Raw genomic sequence first — 18,254 nt, 5'->3', positions numbered from 1 at the left:
CATTTTATTTACAAATATTCCCAAATAGCAAAAAGTTGAATATTTTTTAAACAGTTCTATAATTTAAAATGATTTCTTAAACTTTTTAAGCCATCTTTTTAAGAATATTTTTCCTCTTATCAATCCAAATAGGTTGTAAATTCATTCCAAACATTTGTTTCTCTAATCAGTTTGAGATCCATTCATGTTTGGAAGATCAATAACTATAATTCTTTTGATTTAAAATTTAAGAAATAAAAAAGTACACTAAAGTTTAGAAACCAATCTGCATAAGAATTCTGATTATTAAGTTCAAATTTCCACTATGCATTTAAAGATATATAGCAATATATCATATTACAAATAAACACAATAATAGCACATTTTAGTCTATCGTGATCCACAAACAGGTGATATTTTACGATATTTAAAATATTTTCAAAGGTTTTATAATTTAAAATAATTTTCCAAGATAAAGAAATTAAAATTAGAGGTTTGAAAAAAAACTAAAATGAAACTCAAAACTCGAAGTACAAAATAATGGTATGTTAGTTAACCTAAAGAGTACTATTTTGGTTCATAGGAGGAAAAAGTTGGCATTAAAGCTGTAAATTTTCATAAATTAAATTCAACTGCCTATGGAAACCTTATAACTTAAGGCTCTTAGCTATTTTACTCTCACAAAGGTGAAGTTGTCCATATCCAAACATCCAACTAGAAAAATGTAGCGACTTTCTAGACAATCATCCTACAACACTAAGTTAGGATTAGACGTGAGGTAGCACCCAGAAAACAGATACACCATATGATACCTTCTATACTGAAGATGGGAAAATATTACTGCCATACAAACTACTTAGATTTGCTTTTGGCTACCAGATTTTTCATCTCCAATCTCCTTTTTTGATTCAGGTTCATCTGACTTCAGCATCAAACCCGGGTTCTGTGCTTCGCCCCATGGCTCCGGAGTTTGGATCATGTTTTCCTGCAAAACCTTATCAAAATATATATTACTTCATTAGTGCAGCCAGTGGCATTCAAGCAAGATAGCTCTTCCTAGAAAAAAGCATTTAGTAATGTAACAAAGTACATGAAGATCAATATAGAATACATTCTAGTTGAAGTGTCTCGTGTACCTGTAGCAGCTCGGTTATTTTGCCGGTTTTAGACTCATCATCCAGAGCTTTGGGAATAGGCTCCGAACTTTCATTAAGGGGCTGTACTGCTTTTAGGGGTTCAATCATCAAAGCTCCATCTGCTGCTATGTTAGCTTCAACCTCTAAGCCATCTTGGCATTCTTTAGCTGATATCGTAACAGATGGTTTGTTATCCTCACTCTGTGTCTCAGCTGTCAGAGAGGGGGTTTGAATTCTCTTGATCACTTCAGTCACAAGACTCTCGAAAGGTGTGCTAGGCAATGCCATCAATTTACCTTCGGAATCATGCACTTCCACTACCAAGGATTGGTTATGAGAACTATTTTCTACTTGAACGTCATTTATTAAGACCTGTTGGGTAGTTTGGGGTTGGAAGTTTTCAATCCCAACTGTAACACTAGTGGGAGCTGATTCGCTCAAGGCAGAAGTACCTACAAGGACCTCTTTGCCTTTTGCGGATTCAATATCAACAGTTTGAATTGTCAACGTTTCAGTGGGAACTGAGGGTCCATTAGTTAACTTAGCAGCTTGTAGCACAACAGGGACCACATTACCTCTTGAGCTTCCCGAAGGCGTAATTTGGGCGAATATAGATGATATAGAATTGTCTTTCAAAGCATCCCGGCTGGAATGTGGAGGTGAATATTTAAACCCCAGTTTGAGACCTGATGATTCATGCGATGGGATTTCTCCATTTTTGGATTGAGGGTTATCTTCAGGCGCTTGATTTCCTGTAGCAAGAGGAATTGCGTTTCTTCTGATCATTTGAACATTTGGAGCCACATCGTTCTCTGCTGAAACAGGGACATAATGGCCGGGTTTAAAGACAACACCCCTCAAAGTGATTCCAGAGTTGCCAACCCTAACACACAGAAGATATCCAGCTTCAAATACTGCTTCAATAACACCAGACACAACTTGTCCCAGCATCCCATCAGCTACATTTTGGATTTGAATTGTTGGAAGTGATTGGTTTCCATTTACTCCAGAACCAGGAGAAATAGGAATAGCCTCCAAATGTTTTTTACCTCTATTCTTTGCAATAAGAATGTTCTCATCGTAATTTAACTTCGGATATTTTCTGGGACGACCACGTTTTCGCTTCAAGGGAACATCAACTAAATTATCACTGCTGATTCCTTGGTCAGCCTGACTCATCCTCTTCAGTCTTAGCAAATCGTTGCTTGTTCAGAAGTACTGATTATTTCCTTCCGCCTGCAGCCGAAGGAACAGAATATTTCAAGCCTACAGAGGAGACAGATCTCTAATACCTTTATCTTTATATATAAGAAAAGGAGAATATCATACATATATTCAAATCAAAATAAGACCAAAATGGAGATGAACTATCCTCACAAATCCTAGAGGACTACAAAATGAACTCCCAATCCGCATAAACTTGAAGAAAACCATAATACAAAAGTTCTTGTTAAGAGAGAGCCATAACTAAGAGTCTCTAAACTTACAAAGGGTCAGGTTTTAAGCCAAACATCACACAAATGCATGTGGAATTTTAATAACAACAATAATAATAAGTAATGGAAACGTTTATGCAGCTGAATCAGAAAAGCGGTCCAAGATGCACAGAAAACAGTATTGCCTTTTCAGAATTTAACACTGGTGTGCCTAATTCTACCATTTAGTTACCCATCTCCCCATAATATTCAACTTTGGATTTATAAACCTTTGAGACTCTATCTGACTATGAAGATGCACGACATACACATTTTTAGTATAAAACGGCGAACACTAATCTTCATCTCTTGCTTAGCTATTATTTAACAGACAAAATAGTAGATTAGAAAATGCATATCCCTTGCTCAGTTCTTTTATACTTGACTTAATCTGAATTTTCTCAGTAATCAAAAGATTGTTGTAACAATCTGATTGACTAATGATAATAGACTCCAATTGATTAATGATAGGCCCTACTAAAGTGTATGTAAGGAAGCATGCGAGGAGAAGAGGTGAGCGTGTGTGGGGAAAATGTAGTTGTGAGGTGGGCCCGAGAGAATATTGTTCAAACTGGCAGCAGAACTCCTTCACCATTTTCTTTTGTTTCAGTCACATCAATCTCACCTATGAATCTGCCTCATTTGCCGGCTGAAATCTCTTCAAGAAAAGCCCCTGAAATCGTCTCTAGTTACCTATCAATTTCCAATCTTCCCACTAATACCAATCTAACGCCTCCCTTTCTAAACATGACACAGCCGCATCCGATTTATCCTTCTCAGACAAACGATTAACTATGAAATATCTCTCAACCTGATGTAACCATCTGGCTGGGTTTCGTTATCCCCTCCCTTGAATATTGGAACTTCGAGCTTCCACAATCTCATGTCAAACTGAGGAACCAACTTACTCCCAGGGAATGAATTCCTTCTCTCTGTTCTTCCTCCTTTGTCCATTCTTTCGATGATGTCTCAGCAACCCCCTTCCCTTTATCCATCACCGTTCATTCTGTCAATGTCGATCCTTTTTCTGTCATCATGACATCCAATCGCGACAAGATCAGATTGATCTGCACCTTGACCGGCTGCATTTCACTTGCTAATTCACCAATCTTCCTTGTCGAATCATTGAATACTGAATCCATTGTGGTTTGCAACACCATCTGCTTCTCACCAACTTCCAATATCTTCTCCTCCAATGTCAAGACTCTGCTTTCCATCTGTCCCACCATGCCTCAGATTTACCACTCTGCTACCAAAATTGATAGGCCTTAGCTTTCAATTTATTTATGAACAAAGGGAGAGTTCAAGAGATCACTACCTCTCCAAAACTTCTCAGATAAGAATGCTTACAAAATCAGCCAAAAAGATATCACTCCCTCCCTCCTCACCCATTGCATACTCCCCACCCCGGGCCCTCCAAACTAACAATATTCTCTTGAGCCCACCTCACAACTACATTTTCCTCACACACTCTCACCCCCTCTTCGCATGCTTCCTTACATACACTTTAGTGATACAGGGCCTATCAAAATCTAAGACAGAAACAACAATCAAATCGTAGATGCAACCTAACGATCAGGAAATTGGGAAACAATCAAAGCTAGAAATCAAGGATGAGAAGGGTAGCGTCTACATGAAATAAATTAAGGGACTTTAAATAAACTCCAAGTGCCGAAAATCTCAGGTTCTAGATGCAAATCCAACCAAGATACCCTTGCTTCCCCAGGAGGAACTATTATAAGAAAGAAGTGATCAAGAAGACCTCGAAGACAGTAGAAATGGAGGACATGAAGGAAATGAGAGGCGCTGCGAAATGAATTCTTTTGTCAGTGTCTTGGAGATGGAAGGAAAGATTCAACACCTGTCAAAACCAAACTTCAAACTATGGTTTATGTCTTATTACAATATTACAAGGATTTTGTCGTACCTTCACAGTTCTCCAGTTTTATGCCTTTAAGGCTAACTTAATCAGGGAGGGAATATTTAGGCTAATTTGCTTGGGCCATGATGTGACATAATACTTCTTATGAATAACTGAACTCTCATTGAGCCACAATGAAAAAATACAACAACATCAAAAATAAATCCCACGAAAAAGGAGCCAAACTATAAAAGAAGCTCCACAACCAAGCTTTCATTAAGAATTTAAGAGAAAAATAATATGCAAGGACATAAAAAAACCAAGCACACAAGAGGAGTCTTCAACTACCTACAAGAAAGGACTCCAATCTAAAAGAATCATACCAATATGATAATTACAAAAGATCTACCTAATATAGACACCTAAAGAGACCCATTAAATTTCACCACCTCCCAAACCTTCTCTATTTCTATAGAGCTACCACTCTAAAAATTCATGACTAAAAATGGAAAAGTGCATTTGAATTTTATATCCCAGTATTCATTTTTTTATCCAAGCAAACTACTGCTCTAGAGCTTAAGCAGAAGGTGCAAAGACAATTGATGGCTTTTTTACTTGAGGTACAGAATAGAAAAACACAGCTTTAATAATAATAATAATATATAATGAATAGTAAAACTGTACACATTTTAGAAATATAGTTTATTTTATTTTGTCCACAAATTGGGATGAAAAAGAAATTTCCTAATAATTTCTAAAAGATTCTTCATAAAAAAATGACAAACGGAAAAGAAAAAAAAAAAAAAAAGCCCTAAAGTGCACTTAAGTGTGCACATTTACACTTAGGCACGCCCTCAAGTGAGGATGGCATCTTGCTTAAAGTGAGGCCCATATCACTTTGCTATTCTGGGAAGCATGCATTTCCAAAACACCGGGGTCTAGCAGTATACTTTAAGAATGAAACTCCAACCCTTTTCAATTAAATGAAAAAAAAAAAGCTTTTGTAAATTTATATTTGTATGCTAACGGTTTTCAATGACTAGTTTTAAAAATTGTGTTTAACAGAAGTACTCTTACAGTACTTCTATCCCCCTCCTTTTACCGTCTTTGCTTGAAAGATGAGGAATCACTCGATCACTTATTTCTGCACTGTGATTTTTCCACTAAGGGGTGGGCTCTCTTGTTTAACACTTTGGGTTTGGAGTGCTGTCTTCCAAACATAGTTGATGACTGGATACTTGATGGGCTTCATGGTTTTCCCTTTGCTGGTAAGGAGAAAGTTATATGGAGATGTGCTACACGATCTCTTTTGTGGTGCCTCTAAAAAGAAAGGAACAAAAGAATTTTTTAAGATAAATATAACTCTTTTGATTCTTTTTTCGCATGTTGTCTAACATACAGCTTCTTGATGGTGCACAAATTACACCAAATTCTTTTGTAATCATAGCCTTTTGATAGCTTTTAAAAATTGAAAGACTATTCTTCACTAGTGTTTTTTCTTTTGATTGGGGGATGGGTGGGTGGAGTCTCTTCTCTATCGGAAGATACTCTATGATTCTCATTCCACTTTCACTTTCTTTTATTCCTTAGTGTTCTCCTTAACTTTCTCGCTTCCTTTCATTCGCTTCGCAGGGAGCCGCAGAGCACATAGCTGGAAGTCAGAGGGCCCAAACTACCTGCCTAACCCCTTGCTCAAAGGGATCGTAGATTAGAAAGCGCCTTCTAAAAAACCTCATTCATCCAAAAGAGAAAGGGCCTATGTATTTGCATGACCCCTACAGATTTGACTCTATCTACACTTGGAGCCAATCCCCTATTGGTTTTGCCACCACGCCATAGAACGGGAGCTCGTGTGGAACCTTTCCTTTCTATCGTAACTACGGTGAAAAGTAAGAAAATCTGATGGCCGCGTAACAAAAGGGCCGAAGATATGGTAAACTCGGTAAATTATGGGCCCCACACAATCCTTCTTCTTCAGTAAAGTCGACCTCTTTTTCACCAATGCTGACGCAATGCACGTAGATAAGAAAAGTCAAATCCTAACGGGGGCCAGTGCCTTTCTTTTACGGCTAAATTCCTATTTTTCAGCTGCGGGGAACTACTCCTCGGTCGGGAAGAGGGGAAAGGCTTGGGCCTACCTATCCCAATAGGACCTCATAAAGGAAGGGGAGCTGTTGAGAGGTTCCATATTGCTGAGCCGAAGGGGAGCACTTCTCTACATGATCGTAGTATCTCACCTCCTCTCGTCCCCACAGCATTTCATAGTATTTATGCACTATTTCCAGTGTACTGATAAGGAACATAGAGTTGGGGTGGAGGTGATGGATGTGATACGTCAAGTATGACCTGGAGAGAAACATGCTAACTATAGGTTTGTTTTCTTTTGTTCTCAGCGAGAATATACACATTTGTTTCTTAATTAAAAAAAAGTACTCTTACAGAAAGAATATATTAAATTCACATTCTGATCTTTGAAGGTTTAATTTAATTATTTTAAAAAGTAAATACTTCCCATATAAATAAACAATGAACTGTAATTAAAAGGTGCTATAGTTTAGAAAAAAGTATAATGTACAACACAATGATGAATATATTTTAGTACCTGACAAAATAAATTGAACTGAAAGGAATGGCACATATCAGTCATATGCTTTCTCACTGGAATAAATCACAAATATTTGATTACAGCTTGACTGATATTTGCAATTCCTTCCAGTTCATACTTTTATTTTTTAAGCATATTTCATTGGATTTATTATGTGAATGATACGGGCTCAAAAGCAAGCCATACTGATAAAAAAAAAGTTGATAGAAAAACCTGCATAAAAACAAAGGAAGAACTTTCCTAGAACAAGCCGGCCAAACTTGTTCACGGTCTACATATCTTTGCAAGCCATTCAACATCATTTTTAGGATTCTACGGGATGCTATTTAACAGGATTTAAGTCTTTCATCTACAAATTCATGACACAATTCAATTGTTATAGAAATTCAATAAAATGTTAAAGGTAGCAATTTCCAAATAAAAAATTATATGAGAACATTTACAAGAGAACAGAATATATAGTTCACCTCCTGTTCCATTCATAGAAACCACAGGCCACAAGCTATCGTCAACCTAAAACACAAGTACAAAATGGAAAGAAAGTCAAAAGATAGTTAAATATAAAAATTAAAAAATTAAAAAAATAAATAAATAAATAACCCTAAAACAGCCCCAATGTCAGTACAGTTGTAAAAAGCCCAAAAATTACTGTCGCTCTTCAAGACCCTATATTGATTTTGTGCAAAGAACATGCTTGAATTATTCATCGTGAAATTATTAGGCAAGGGGAGATTTCTCCAAACTATCTTTGAGTTTTCTATTCCACTAAGCAAACAGAAGGGCTACCCAACCTTCACAGAAATCAACAATATGAAACCTTCCTGTCTTCAAAAAAGAATAAAAAAAGAATAAAAAAAGAATACGAACCTATCCAATCCAAGAATCCTAAAAATTCCAATGACATGGTTAATCAACAGAAAACCACAAAATAAACAAGATAACATCAAAAAGATGGGAAGAGCTAGGGGAAGAGAGAGAAAGAGAAAGCCCATCTTTTTAGCAGTGGAGAAAATTAAATGAATAAAATATATACTTGGAATCACCTATAATAACATATCTCAACTGGTTAAGGCTTTATATCCTTGACCAAAAGATCAGTTTCGAAACTCCATTCTATTGAACTCAAATTATTTACTAGGAATCAACAGTTTGATTTGACCAAATGAAAAAGACATGACTTGGGAACGTTTCTCTTTTTACCCTCGGACAAGAAGCTGAATGAGAGTTTTGGTGGGTTGGGTTCTGAATGTAGGCAAGGACAATGACATGGCTGCGTAGGACCTTTACGACACTGCCACATAAATGTAATTCCACATTCCCACATGTAAGTACTTTGTCAACAAGAAACAAAACTCTTTTTATTGAAGTGAGAGTAATGATCCTAAATTACAAACTCCCTTAGTCATGATGGCTGAAGTTAGATAGGAAATAATGCTGGTAAAATTAATTTAATAATTTAACTGTAGTTTCACTTTTATTATTGTCTTTGGTTAGAATACAGCTATTGGCCTTCAATGTTTACTTCCTTTTAAATTGGATCTCTAAAAACACATCCCACAGATTTTAGCAAGTCCAAGATTGAACCTTAGGTCCTTGACAAATAAGTGACATGATTAGACCTTCATTGGTGGAATGGATATCAATTTCTCCCTTGTAATTTGGCTAAATAATTTCACGATAAGAAATTCAAACGTTTTCTCCTCTCCCAATCAAACTGGGTTTGAAGAGTGTCAGTAACTTTTGGGATTTTCACATTTGCACCAGCACTGGAGGTGTTTTGTTTTCATTACTATCTTTTCTGTTTTGGATTTTCTTTCAGGTTGACATCGTTTGTATGCATTTTCTGTTTACATACGTGATATGTATATTATACACTTCACAAGTTTTTTTTTTTTTTTTTTTTTTTTGTATTTCCTCTTCCTCTTTGTGCCTCATGCTTAAACCTAGGATGCTATTGAACTTTAGAGGGTGCCTCAGATTTCAATAAACATAGTTCATTTCTTCCTCCTTCTCTCTTTCTCTCTCCCTTCATTTTAATTTTAATATTCTATCTATTGTTACTATCTAATAATTATTAGTGTCCATTTAATACTTTGGTTTAACTTTGGTTAAGTTCTCTCTCTCTCTCTATCTTTTTTTTTTTTAATTCTCTTTCATTATCTAACCTTGAGATTATATGGATAATGTCATGAGCGAGCTACGCTCAGGTAAGTATTAGGTATATTTATGTTCAGTATACAATTTTTCTCCCTTCCCATGTCCATGTTGCTCCCTCCCCCCACCTCCTTCCCTCTTTCATGTCAATGTTTCATTATGTAAATATAGTTTTTTCTTCACGAATGTGTTCATTTATTCAAAGGTACAAGAGGAACCCAATCAAATAAACCTGATCATTATTCAATTTCCTTGAGCATTAAATTTTTATTTAAATTATTAAAAAAATAATCCATCAAAATGATCTGTGTCCAAGCAATTTTCCCAAACAGTGTTTCTCATAAATATGTCTACTAAGTTGGTCTACGTTTTTCCTTAATCGTTTTAGCCGTCGCACAAAGCTCAATTAACCTGGAACATAGTCAAAAGCGAATTTCTCAAAAAAGCGTAATTCTTCTTCCATACCCTGTTCCTAGGACTCCTACGAAAATTTGGATCCTTTCATAGAAAAAAAAACATAAGTTTACTTTGCATAAAGGCCACAACAAAAACTAGCTAAATCTGAACATCATAAATAAGGGAAAAAAAGATTGCAGCCTGTGGAACTCTTGTCCACCAATGAAGAACCTCACAAGAAGTAATTGTAACAGATCGCCATCCTCAGACATACCTCAGAATTTATTTATTTATTTATTTGAATCCCAATGAGAAAACCATTGCATGCAACAAAATCAAAATCCTGTGTGAACAAACTTAGCCAGCAGAATGAAGAAGGAAAATAAATCCTTGAACTGGAGCTGAAGAAAATCCCCAGATTAAAGCAAGTAACAGCATTTCAAAGGCCATATTCTGGGCAATGAAATGTACAAAAACGAATCAAAATAGCTAGAAATCGAAAACCCCACCACAGGAATCATCGAAACGACGTCTAAAAATGACACATTTCTAAAAGAAATCAGAAAAAACCTAGAGGAATCGAGAGCCACATAAAGAACAGTAACATCTGAAAGAAAATCGACATACCTGGGACAGGAGTATTGAGGAGCAAATTGAGAAGAGAAATAAGTTATGTAAGGAAAGTGGGACAGAGATTAATGGTGAGAGGAAGCAATGTAAGTTAGGGCAAAAAAAAAAAAAGAAAAAAAATGTTGATGAGAAAAATAGAGAGAGCTGGAGACTTTCCGTTGAGACGGGGAAGAGAGAACTGAGATTGAGGTGGAAATGGAAGTTTCGAAATCTTGAGGGTTAAAATATAGTTTTTCTTGGAGGCGACATCACAAAAAAGACCAAACTCTTTTTTCTTTTTGTCTTATCAATCTCCCAACCTCTCCAATAAATGCCTTCATTATTTTTTTTATATTTTTTATTTCTTTTTTTCAAATTTAAAAGTTTAAATGATATGAAATTTTATTTTAAATAACAGATTTGGCAAAAACATCAAAAACTATTTCTTATCTACCAAGATTACCTCATATAATTAGACATACCAAAGATTGACTATTTATCATGATATAATTAGATACAGTTAGTAGTCTATCTTGATTCTACTATGGTATTTTGTAAATATTTTATTTCATTTTGTTATGTTTAAAAATGGTCTTAATAATATAAAAATTTTGTTATTTTGCTATAATAAATATTTTTGAATAGTTTTATCCTTTATAATAATTTGAGTTAATAAATCTTATATTTAATTTAATTTTCTATCAAAAATTAGTTAAATAATAATAATATTTTTCCCACAAGAACTCCCTTGATGTATATATTTAAACTAAAAATGCGAATAGATAGTATTTTTAGAAAAATATTAATAATTAAAGATATAGGGCAAAAATATGTGGATCAAAGTTAATATTTTAACCAAAAGAATCAATGGAATAAAAATGAAGGTAAAGAGTTGGAGTAAAATAGTAAAAAATAATTTTAAAAAATGGCCTCATTTTGAAAGAGTCAAAATGCCCCACCCATCCATCTAACATCAAAAAATTACAATAGGATTCTACCAGGTGAATTGAAGACTTCAATTTTTACCATTACAAATTGGTGGTTATACATATAATCGTAAGATTTACTATTCTTGAAAAATAAGAAGAAAAAAAAAATCAATTTATACCCTAAATTCTCAATTTAAATCTTAGATTAATAATAATTATATTAATTTAACATTCAACTTTGAAAAATACATTAATTTATATATTTTTTAAATTTGGAACCTAAGTATCACTATTGTCTCAAAAAGTATGAGGGAGAAAATCGATTCAAATCCTAAATTTTGATAGTTGTTTCTATTTAAAACTTGAAAGAGTTGTAGCCATTTAAAATCTTCAATTTCCGTTAGTATATCTATTTAAATTATGTTTTAGTTTTATTCTTAAAATGCTATATGAGTCATATAATTGTTTCGGTTAAATTTCTAAATTATCATATTTAGAATCTTTAATAAGAATATGCTTCTAAAAATTGTTCATACATCTCACTCCTTATATGTATAGGTTTCATGCCATGTTATCATATTGAATGATTTTAATTTATGCATAGGTACTTTTAATTGAAAATCTAGGAAGCTCTAGAGATTTAATTGATAAAAGTATGCATCTCACACGATGTTTATCCAAACAAAATATAATTACATAGATACATTTATACAAGTTCATGATTTAAATTAGTACAATTATGAGCTGATTTTAATTGACAAAACCCCAAAGTGAAATCTTAAATGAAATGATTCGGACGTAAATTGATTTTACGAATAAAAGTGTGACAAAAGCCTACAAACTGGATTGTCACCTAACCCTAGCTAGATATATGATAGACCTTAGGATAAAGAAATTGCATAAAGTTAATCTAAGATTCAACTAACAATAGAAATATAAGTTTAGTTATTTAGCATCCTAAGGAACTCGACACAAAGACCGAACGGAGGAGTCTTTTGTTCATGGCAAGTCATTGTCCAAGTATGATTGTAGTCGCATTGTCCAAAACATATTATCTTGTTTGTTTATTGTTTTTTTTTTATCAACGTTGAACCAATTTTACCTTTTGTTCAGGTTTGGTTACTTTTTTCTACACTTAGTGTGTTGTGTTAAAGAATTTAAACTGAATCTAGTCTCGTAAGATTCTATACTTGGAAGTTGGAACACCCCAAATTAGTGTATATTTGTACTTAGAACGTATTTATTATTCATACGGTTAGAATTCAATCCCCTAAACTTTCATGCAATATCAATCATAATTATGACTAATTTAATAACCTATTTATTTCTTTTATATATGTTTAAATGTCTAATTATCTTCTTTCCTAATCTTATATATAACTAAAATGAAAAAGCAAATAAATAAGTTTAAATTTACACGGTATAAAACAATGGGAAAAACCCTCCAAGACCAAAATGGAAATAAAAATGCAATATATTCGTGTTTAATATATTTGATTGTTTAGATTTAGTTAGACGATTGTTTGGTACACATCGTTTATCAAGATTCTTTGATACGTTTCCAAATCTAAACGGTAATATATCAATATCCTAACCTAAACTATCATGTATTAATATCCTAACGAGCTCTCTTTTATATTTGTTACATGATTTTGAACGAAATAATATTTTAAAAAAATAAGAAAGAAAATAGAAAGGAATGAAAAACCTAGAATTTTCTATTTTAAAAAAATATAAAATAAGAAAACATAAATAAAAATATCAAAACATTACGTGAAAGATACTTCGAGACTAAACAATGAAACTAAAAAATGAGATAATTTAAGCCTTGTTTGGTAAATTTTTAATTTTTTGTTTTTATTTTTTCGATTTTTAAATTGTGTTTTTAAATTTTTGTTTATAATTATTTTGTTTTCTATTTATGAAAAACAAAGTATATTTTTTAAAAAGTTTTTTTTTCATTTTCAATTTTCTTTTATAGTTTTAAAAATAAGTTTTTCGTTTAAACAAAGAGTGAATTAATTACCACATTTGTTTTTAAAATTTAATTTTTAAAACAAAAAATGGAAAACAAATTGGTTACCAAACATACTCGGTAAATAGATTCAATCCACTTAATAAAGGGGTTAAAAATTTAGCAAAGACCATTAATTCAAACTTGATGAAGGCCAGAAAAAGGAAGTGTTCTGATTTCAACTTTAATCTCTAGACACCTAAAAGGTGAATTTTGAAAGAGTTTTGATTGACCATTCTGAATAGTTCAAAGCATACTATCTTTATTAAAGTTGAGGTTGAATCCACCTCTATATTTTGTACTAAGAAAGAAAAAGAAGATTCTACTGAATTTTAATCAGCACCAAACCTTTAAATCTTTGTTCCATTTTGTAAGATCAGAAGAGGAGAATGAACCATTCCCTTTACAATATTAAGATAAAAGAATAAACAATTACATATTTAGTAAGTGATTGAACAAAGATAGAGAGAACCAGCAATAGTATACATGAACACCTCTGGTTAACTTAAAATTTCAAATCATTGTCATGTGGCAGAAAAATATAGAACATTTCTTTTATATCTTCTCAAACGCTTCCATGAAGATGAAAAAAATATATGCAGAACTTTTTGAAATGAACTAATATTAGATTCTTCTTACTGATGAGGTCTTTGCGACTCTGGTAGGTGTTTGGCATAAGTTTCGTGTACTGTTTTCACGTATTCGTCGATCTTTTCCACTGTCCAATTGTTGGTTTGTATTGGAGGAAGATACTTCACAGTTAGAGGGGCTGGTCGTACACGTAAGCTGCCCTTTCTCCATGCCCGATGAGTGCCAGTGAAGACAATAGGAACTATTGGCAGCTGTGTTTGCAATGCCAAATGGACAAAGCCCTACAACGAGAATGCAATGATATACTATAGACAATGAGCACGAGATTAATGGATGCACTCGACGGTTGATATCGATATCGAAGCATGAACGTAACAACAAAAAATCTACCTTAGATAATTGTTAAATCGTCAGTCAACTCAAGATATTAAGTTGAAGACGCAAAAAAACAAAATTTATAGTGGTTCAAACACAAGACACTCTACTGTAATACCAGGTTAAATCACTAAACAACTTAAAAACGTATGTCGATGGGTTAAAATAAGTTTAATTATATAAATATTTCAACAATAATCAGATTCAGCCTCTTCCTCATGTTGGCCCACAATCATATAGATTGACTCTAAGATATCGTGATTGGAACAATTATAATAGGAATTTGGTTTATTTTAAAATTTGACATGGGGTAGGATGGCCAAGATTTGGAAAAAACAAGCTAGTATGTGGAATATCAGCTACTTGGAGAAACATTTGACTGAGTGATTTTCAAAAAGAAAAACAATGGACTCGGGTTCCGAAGTTACCTTTTTGAAAGGAAGCAACCTTCCATCCTTAGACCGAGTACCCTCAGGGAATATGATCAAGGACAAGTTATTTTTTGCAACTGCTCGAGCTACCTAAGAAATAGATACTATTATTAACAAGGAAGAGAAGATGATCAACCAAAAAAATAAAAAAGAGCTGGAGAATATATGTACCTGTTTCATGGACTCAACTGCTGCAACTGGATTTGAACGATCGATGCGAAGATGGTTAGCGAGAAGGTACAGTTGTCCAAATAGAGGGTACCATATGATCTATGCCAAAAGAACCTCAATATTAGAAAAACAAAGGATAGGAGGCTGTCTACCTTTTGCCACAACAATACTTCCTAAAAACTTTTTTCGTGAACCCAGAAACCAAATGGTAAATCAGAACAATGATAAAATTCATCTTAATCTTGAGATGTTACTGAAAGGAATAAAAAAGGATTCCTCTAACACAAACATAAGTAAGGGGATAAGAGTAATTATACTCTATTCCCATTATCGTAATGGGTTAGGCAAATGGTTCCCTATTTGTAGGCCCTGCGGTAAGATAGGAAATTTTATTCTCATTAATTCACTCCCCATCTGGATTAGTTGTACTGTTTCTCCATCTCTCCATTTGAATTCTAATTCAAATTCCTAAGGCCCCATAACTATTTGGTTTTTCGTTTTTGAAAATTTAACTTACAAAACACAGCATCTGCCAGTTGTTTACTATCTACTTTTTAGAAGCGTTTTCAAAATTAAGTTGAGGATTGAAAACTAAAAAAAAAGAGTGTAGTTTTTAAAAGGTAGATAATTGTCATTCCATCGCACGAGGAAACTAGGGTGCATTCAACTTTCCCATGCATGCCTTCAGACAGAGGAAGAATTGACTAATAAAACTACATACCTCTGTGCTAAAAAAATATAAACTGAATAAAATATATGTGAATTGGGAAAAGAATTTCCATGGTTTGTTTAAATAGGGATTTATACCTCCTTTTTTGCAATGCCAACAGAACCTGTGGGTGTCAGCCACATTATGAGAAAAATGTCCAAAGGTGACGCATGATTGCAAATGTAAATGGCCCTTTCATTTGAAAACTTAGAACCTTCAATCTTTATTGGATTTCCAAGGATCCACATCTGCAAATAATAATAAGTTAATAACAAATGAAAGAATGAATGAATAAGAATAAAAAGTCTTGTCATTCATTCAGAACCTAGCAACTTTTGTTAGCTTTACTTGACAACATAAGATTGGGGGAACATCACTTCTTCGTTTTGATATAACTCAATCTATCCTATAACAATCTCAAGTTCTGCACAATCGTAGTCTTATAAGGCTGGAATAGCCACTCATTTGCTACCTCCCCTGGTGTAGCCAGTGATTTGCAGCATGTTTACAAGGTTGATTCCATACTCTGGCCCATACGGTTAACACATATAAGACATTTCATATTGATTAAAGGTTCTCATTTCCTAATTCCATTACCCTTGCAATTTTTCACAAGCTTGCATAGCCGATTTGGGCAATTAAAAGTTAAAAAAATCAAATAGAGCTTAAAAAAAGAAAACATATGCTTGTCCAAATATAAGTAATCCTATCTAGACTAATGAGTTTCTCTAGATTTGCTTGGTTTGGTTTTCATAGCTCGGACTCTAAAATTGACTCTCATGTGTAAAAGCAAGTACAAATACTTGTTATGGGGCTGTCAGTGGTTTTCAATTATTCAAATCCAGTTAGATTAGCATAACAATGGCAGACATAACTTTAGCACTCCTTATCAGATTTGATTAGCATAACAATGGCAGACATAACTTTAGCACTCCTTATCAAACAAGGAAGAACTACAAACAGATTTTTCAAACATCACTTTATGAAGGAACAAGCAAACAAAACAAAGATGATTTTACCAGTAATCTACCAGTCACATGGCCATATATATTGCCCTGTCTAATCCTCTGGTATGGCCATGGCAGGAGCAGAAGCATAATCAGAGCCCAAACGAAAGTAGTAACCATCATAGTCAGAAAGCAAAAGACAATTCTGAAACAGGATACCAAAACTGAACTCCACCCATTATCATCCACATATATATCAGTCTTCTCACTCTTTGGTATCTGTTCATCAACAGAATATTTTGGGACTTCTCTCTTAATTGGTTCAGAACTTGTATTGATGTAGCTCTCTAACCTTCTACTCCTCAAAGAAGCAGCTCCAAAATTCTCCATGTTCTCTATGGGAAAACCCCCTACAAGTTTTGATCAATAAAATACAGGAATTATCAACCAAACTCCACAATTCATAGATTCATTAAACATAGAACCAAAAGGAAAGAACCCATACTAACACCATATCTATATATCAGATTGCTATTAAGATTACTTGAAAAGAGAAGCCAAAAAACTCTGGGTTCTTACTAACATTAAATACTATATCAATAAGATCCCATGAAGATTGAATAAACTTAAAAATGTTAGTCTTAACATTCCATTTCACCAAACAGCACTTACCAGTTGGGAATGTTTCTAAAGAACCTTCTAGTTTTTCTGTGGGGTGAATCCTTTTGAATGTTAAATAACGATTTCAGCTGCCAAACAGCCCAGAATCTGCTTACAAGTTTGGTCAATAACCAACCAAACACACCCACTTGGCACTTGGGAAACCAAAGTCAAATTATCAAGAAAAAGGATGGAGAAAGTCACAAGAGAGGAAAAGGGTGGATTGGGAAATCTGTGGAATTCCAGAATGTGTGGAGTAAAAGGGAAGAAGAAGGAAGTAAAAACAAATGTGCCGATTGTGGCTGTAAGCTAAGAAAAAACAGAGACAAATGGAGAAAAAAGAAGCACCACGGAATTATAATATGGTGTCCACTTCCATTGCCCTTCTCCTCCGCCATTGTCTTCTTGGTGTCGTCTTCTGGTTGTGCTATGTGTCAACCAAATAATTTTTTAATGGACATTTGAATCATGTGCATTTGACTACTGACAATAACTTAGTGCAATTATGTTTTTTCTTAAAATATATCTCCATTAAGCTTACAAGCTAACTACCCAAAAAAAAAATTACGAAGAACAGAGGACACGAGATCAAGGAAACAATAGTTTCAAAAAGTTTTATATGTCTTTAGAATAGGAGAAGGCAGAGCACAAGAGAAATTACGACGAACTGAGCACAAGAAACTCTATATTCACAAAATTACAACCCAAATACAAATGAAACTTTCTAAAGTGTACTAAAACAATATCTTTTCCATAGTTGTAGATTGTGTGATTTGAATGAATAAGACTTTAAATCCTAAATACTAAGTCCATATCATGGTACCTGGTATCCTCTAAAAAAAACTAATTGAAAATTGGAAGAGTAGTCAAGTTTTTATCAAGAGTGCAGGGTCCTTGGTTTTTTTTATACATAATTTTCAACATGCTCCTAAAGATGGTATTTCTTTTGAATAATCGAATGACTAACTTTCTTTTTTTTTTAATTAGAGTACTCATTTGAGTTTTATGACTCTAATACCATATTAGAAAACGTAAGGTTTCAAGGCCTCAAAACCAATTAACATATGAAGAGTAACTCATCTATTTTAAGTGTGTAAGGTCCATCAATTTTTCAATGGTGAATAAAAAGGACAAACCTATCATCTTAAAGAAGCATATTCAAAATAAGAACTCAACTTAATTCAAGTATATGAACTATTTTATTTTATATTA

At 33.7% G+C, this 18,254-nt stretch overlaps 2 protein-coding genes across 11 annotated transcripts; both read right to left on the bottom strand.

Moving 5' to 3' along the window:
• Positions 1-572: 572 nt before the first annotated feature.
• LOC103501592 (protein METABOLIC NETWORK MODULATOR 1) lies at positions 573-10,505 on the bottom strand. Of its 7 annotated transcripts, XM_051085707.1 has the most exons (7): positions 10,234-10,483; positions 9,881-10,059; positions 7,524-7,569; positions 7,270-7,405; positions 4,353-4,451; positions 1,116-2,351; positions 573-973 (listed from the first exon to the last, which is right to left on the bottom strand). In XM_051085707.1, the coding sequence occupies exons 6-7, from the start codon at positions 2,292-2,294 to the stop codon at positions 836-838; spliced, it is 1,317 nt and encodes a 438-aa protein (XP_050941664.1). In that variant the 5' UTR covers positions 2,295-2,351; positions 4,353-4,451; positions 7,270-7,405; positions 7,524-7,569; positions 9,881-10,059; positions 10,234-10,483; the 3' UTR covers positions 573-835. The 7 variants fall into 7 exon arrangements, with proteins under 7 accessions (XP_050941664.1, XP_008463424.1, XP_008463423.1 ...); XM_008465202.3 differs by lacking the exon at positions 9,881-10,059 and having other exon boundaries at positions 10,234-10,479; XM_008465201.3 differs by lacking the exons at positions 4,353-4,451; positions 9,881-10,059 and having other exon boundaries at positions 10,234-10,505.
• A 2,979-nt stretch (positions 10,506-13,484) lies between these two features.
• LOC103501589 (1-acyl-sn-glycerol-3-phosphate acyltransferase-like) lies at positions 13,485-17,447 on the bottom strand. Of its 4 annotated transcripts, none has more exons than XM_008465197.3 (6): positions 17,055-17,447; positions 16,455-16,792; positions 15,534-15,683; positions 14,727-14,825; positions 14,553-14,645; positions 13,485-14,030 (listed from the first exon to the last, which is right to left on the bottom strand). In XM_008465197.3, the coding sequence occupies exons 2-6, from the start codon at positions 16,770-16,772 to the stop codon at positions 13,794-13,796; spliced, it is 897 nt and encodes a 298-aa protein (XP_008463419.2). In that variant the 5' UTR covers positions 16,773-16,792; positions 17,055-17,447; the 3' UTR covers positions 13,485-13,793. The 4 variants fall into 4 exon arrangements, with proteins under 4 accessions (XP_008463419.2, XP_050941659.1, XP_050941661.1 ...); XM_051085702.1 differs by lacking the exon at positions 17,055-17,447 and adding an exon at positions 16,888-17,006; XM_051085704.1 differs by lacking the exon at positions 17,055-17,447 and adding an exon at positions 16,966-17,006.
• Between the last annotated feature and the right edge of the window lie 807 nt (positions 17,448-18,254).

This window comes from Cucumis melo, chromosome 6, assembly GCF_025177605.1.
Source record: "Cucumis melo cultivar AY chromosome 6, USDA_Cmelo_AY_1.0, whole genome shotgun sequence".
NCBI classification, from domain to species: domain Eukaryota; kingdom Viridiplantae; phylum Streptophyta; class Magnoliopsida; order Cucurbitales; family Cucurbitaceae; genus Cucumis; species Cucumis melo.
This window is presented reverse-complemented; position numbering and strand designations above follow the sequence as displayed.

What these genes read in the sequence shown, in the direction of transcription:
- LOC103501592 (XM_008465201.3), bottom strand. Translation starts at nt 2,294, where the DNA reads ATGAGTCAGGCTGACCAAGGAATCAGCAGTGATAATTTAGTTGATGTT. An exon ending in AAATAACCGAGCTGCTACAG is followed by an intron (nt 974 to 1,115) that starts GTACACGAGACA and finishes TATTTTGATAAG; the next exon opens with GTTTTGCAGGAAAACATGAT.
- LOC103501589 (XM_008465197.3), bottom strand. Translation starts at nt 16,772, where the DNA reads ATGGAGAATTTTGGAGCTGCTTCTTTGAGGAGTAGAAGGTTAGAGAGC. An exon ending in TTGGCATTGCAAAAAAGGAG is followed by an intron (nt 14,826 to 15,533) that starts GTATAAATCCCT and finishes CTTTTGGCATAG; the next exon opens with ATCATATGGTACCCTCTATT. An exon ending in CAGTTGAGTCCATGAAACAG is followed by an intron (nt 14,646 to 14,726) that starts GTACATATATTC and finishes TCTATTTCTTAG; the next exon opens with GTAGCTCGAGCAGTTGCAAA.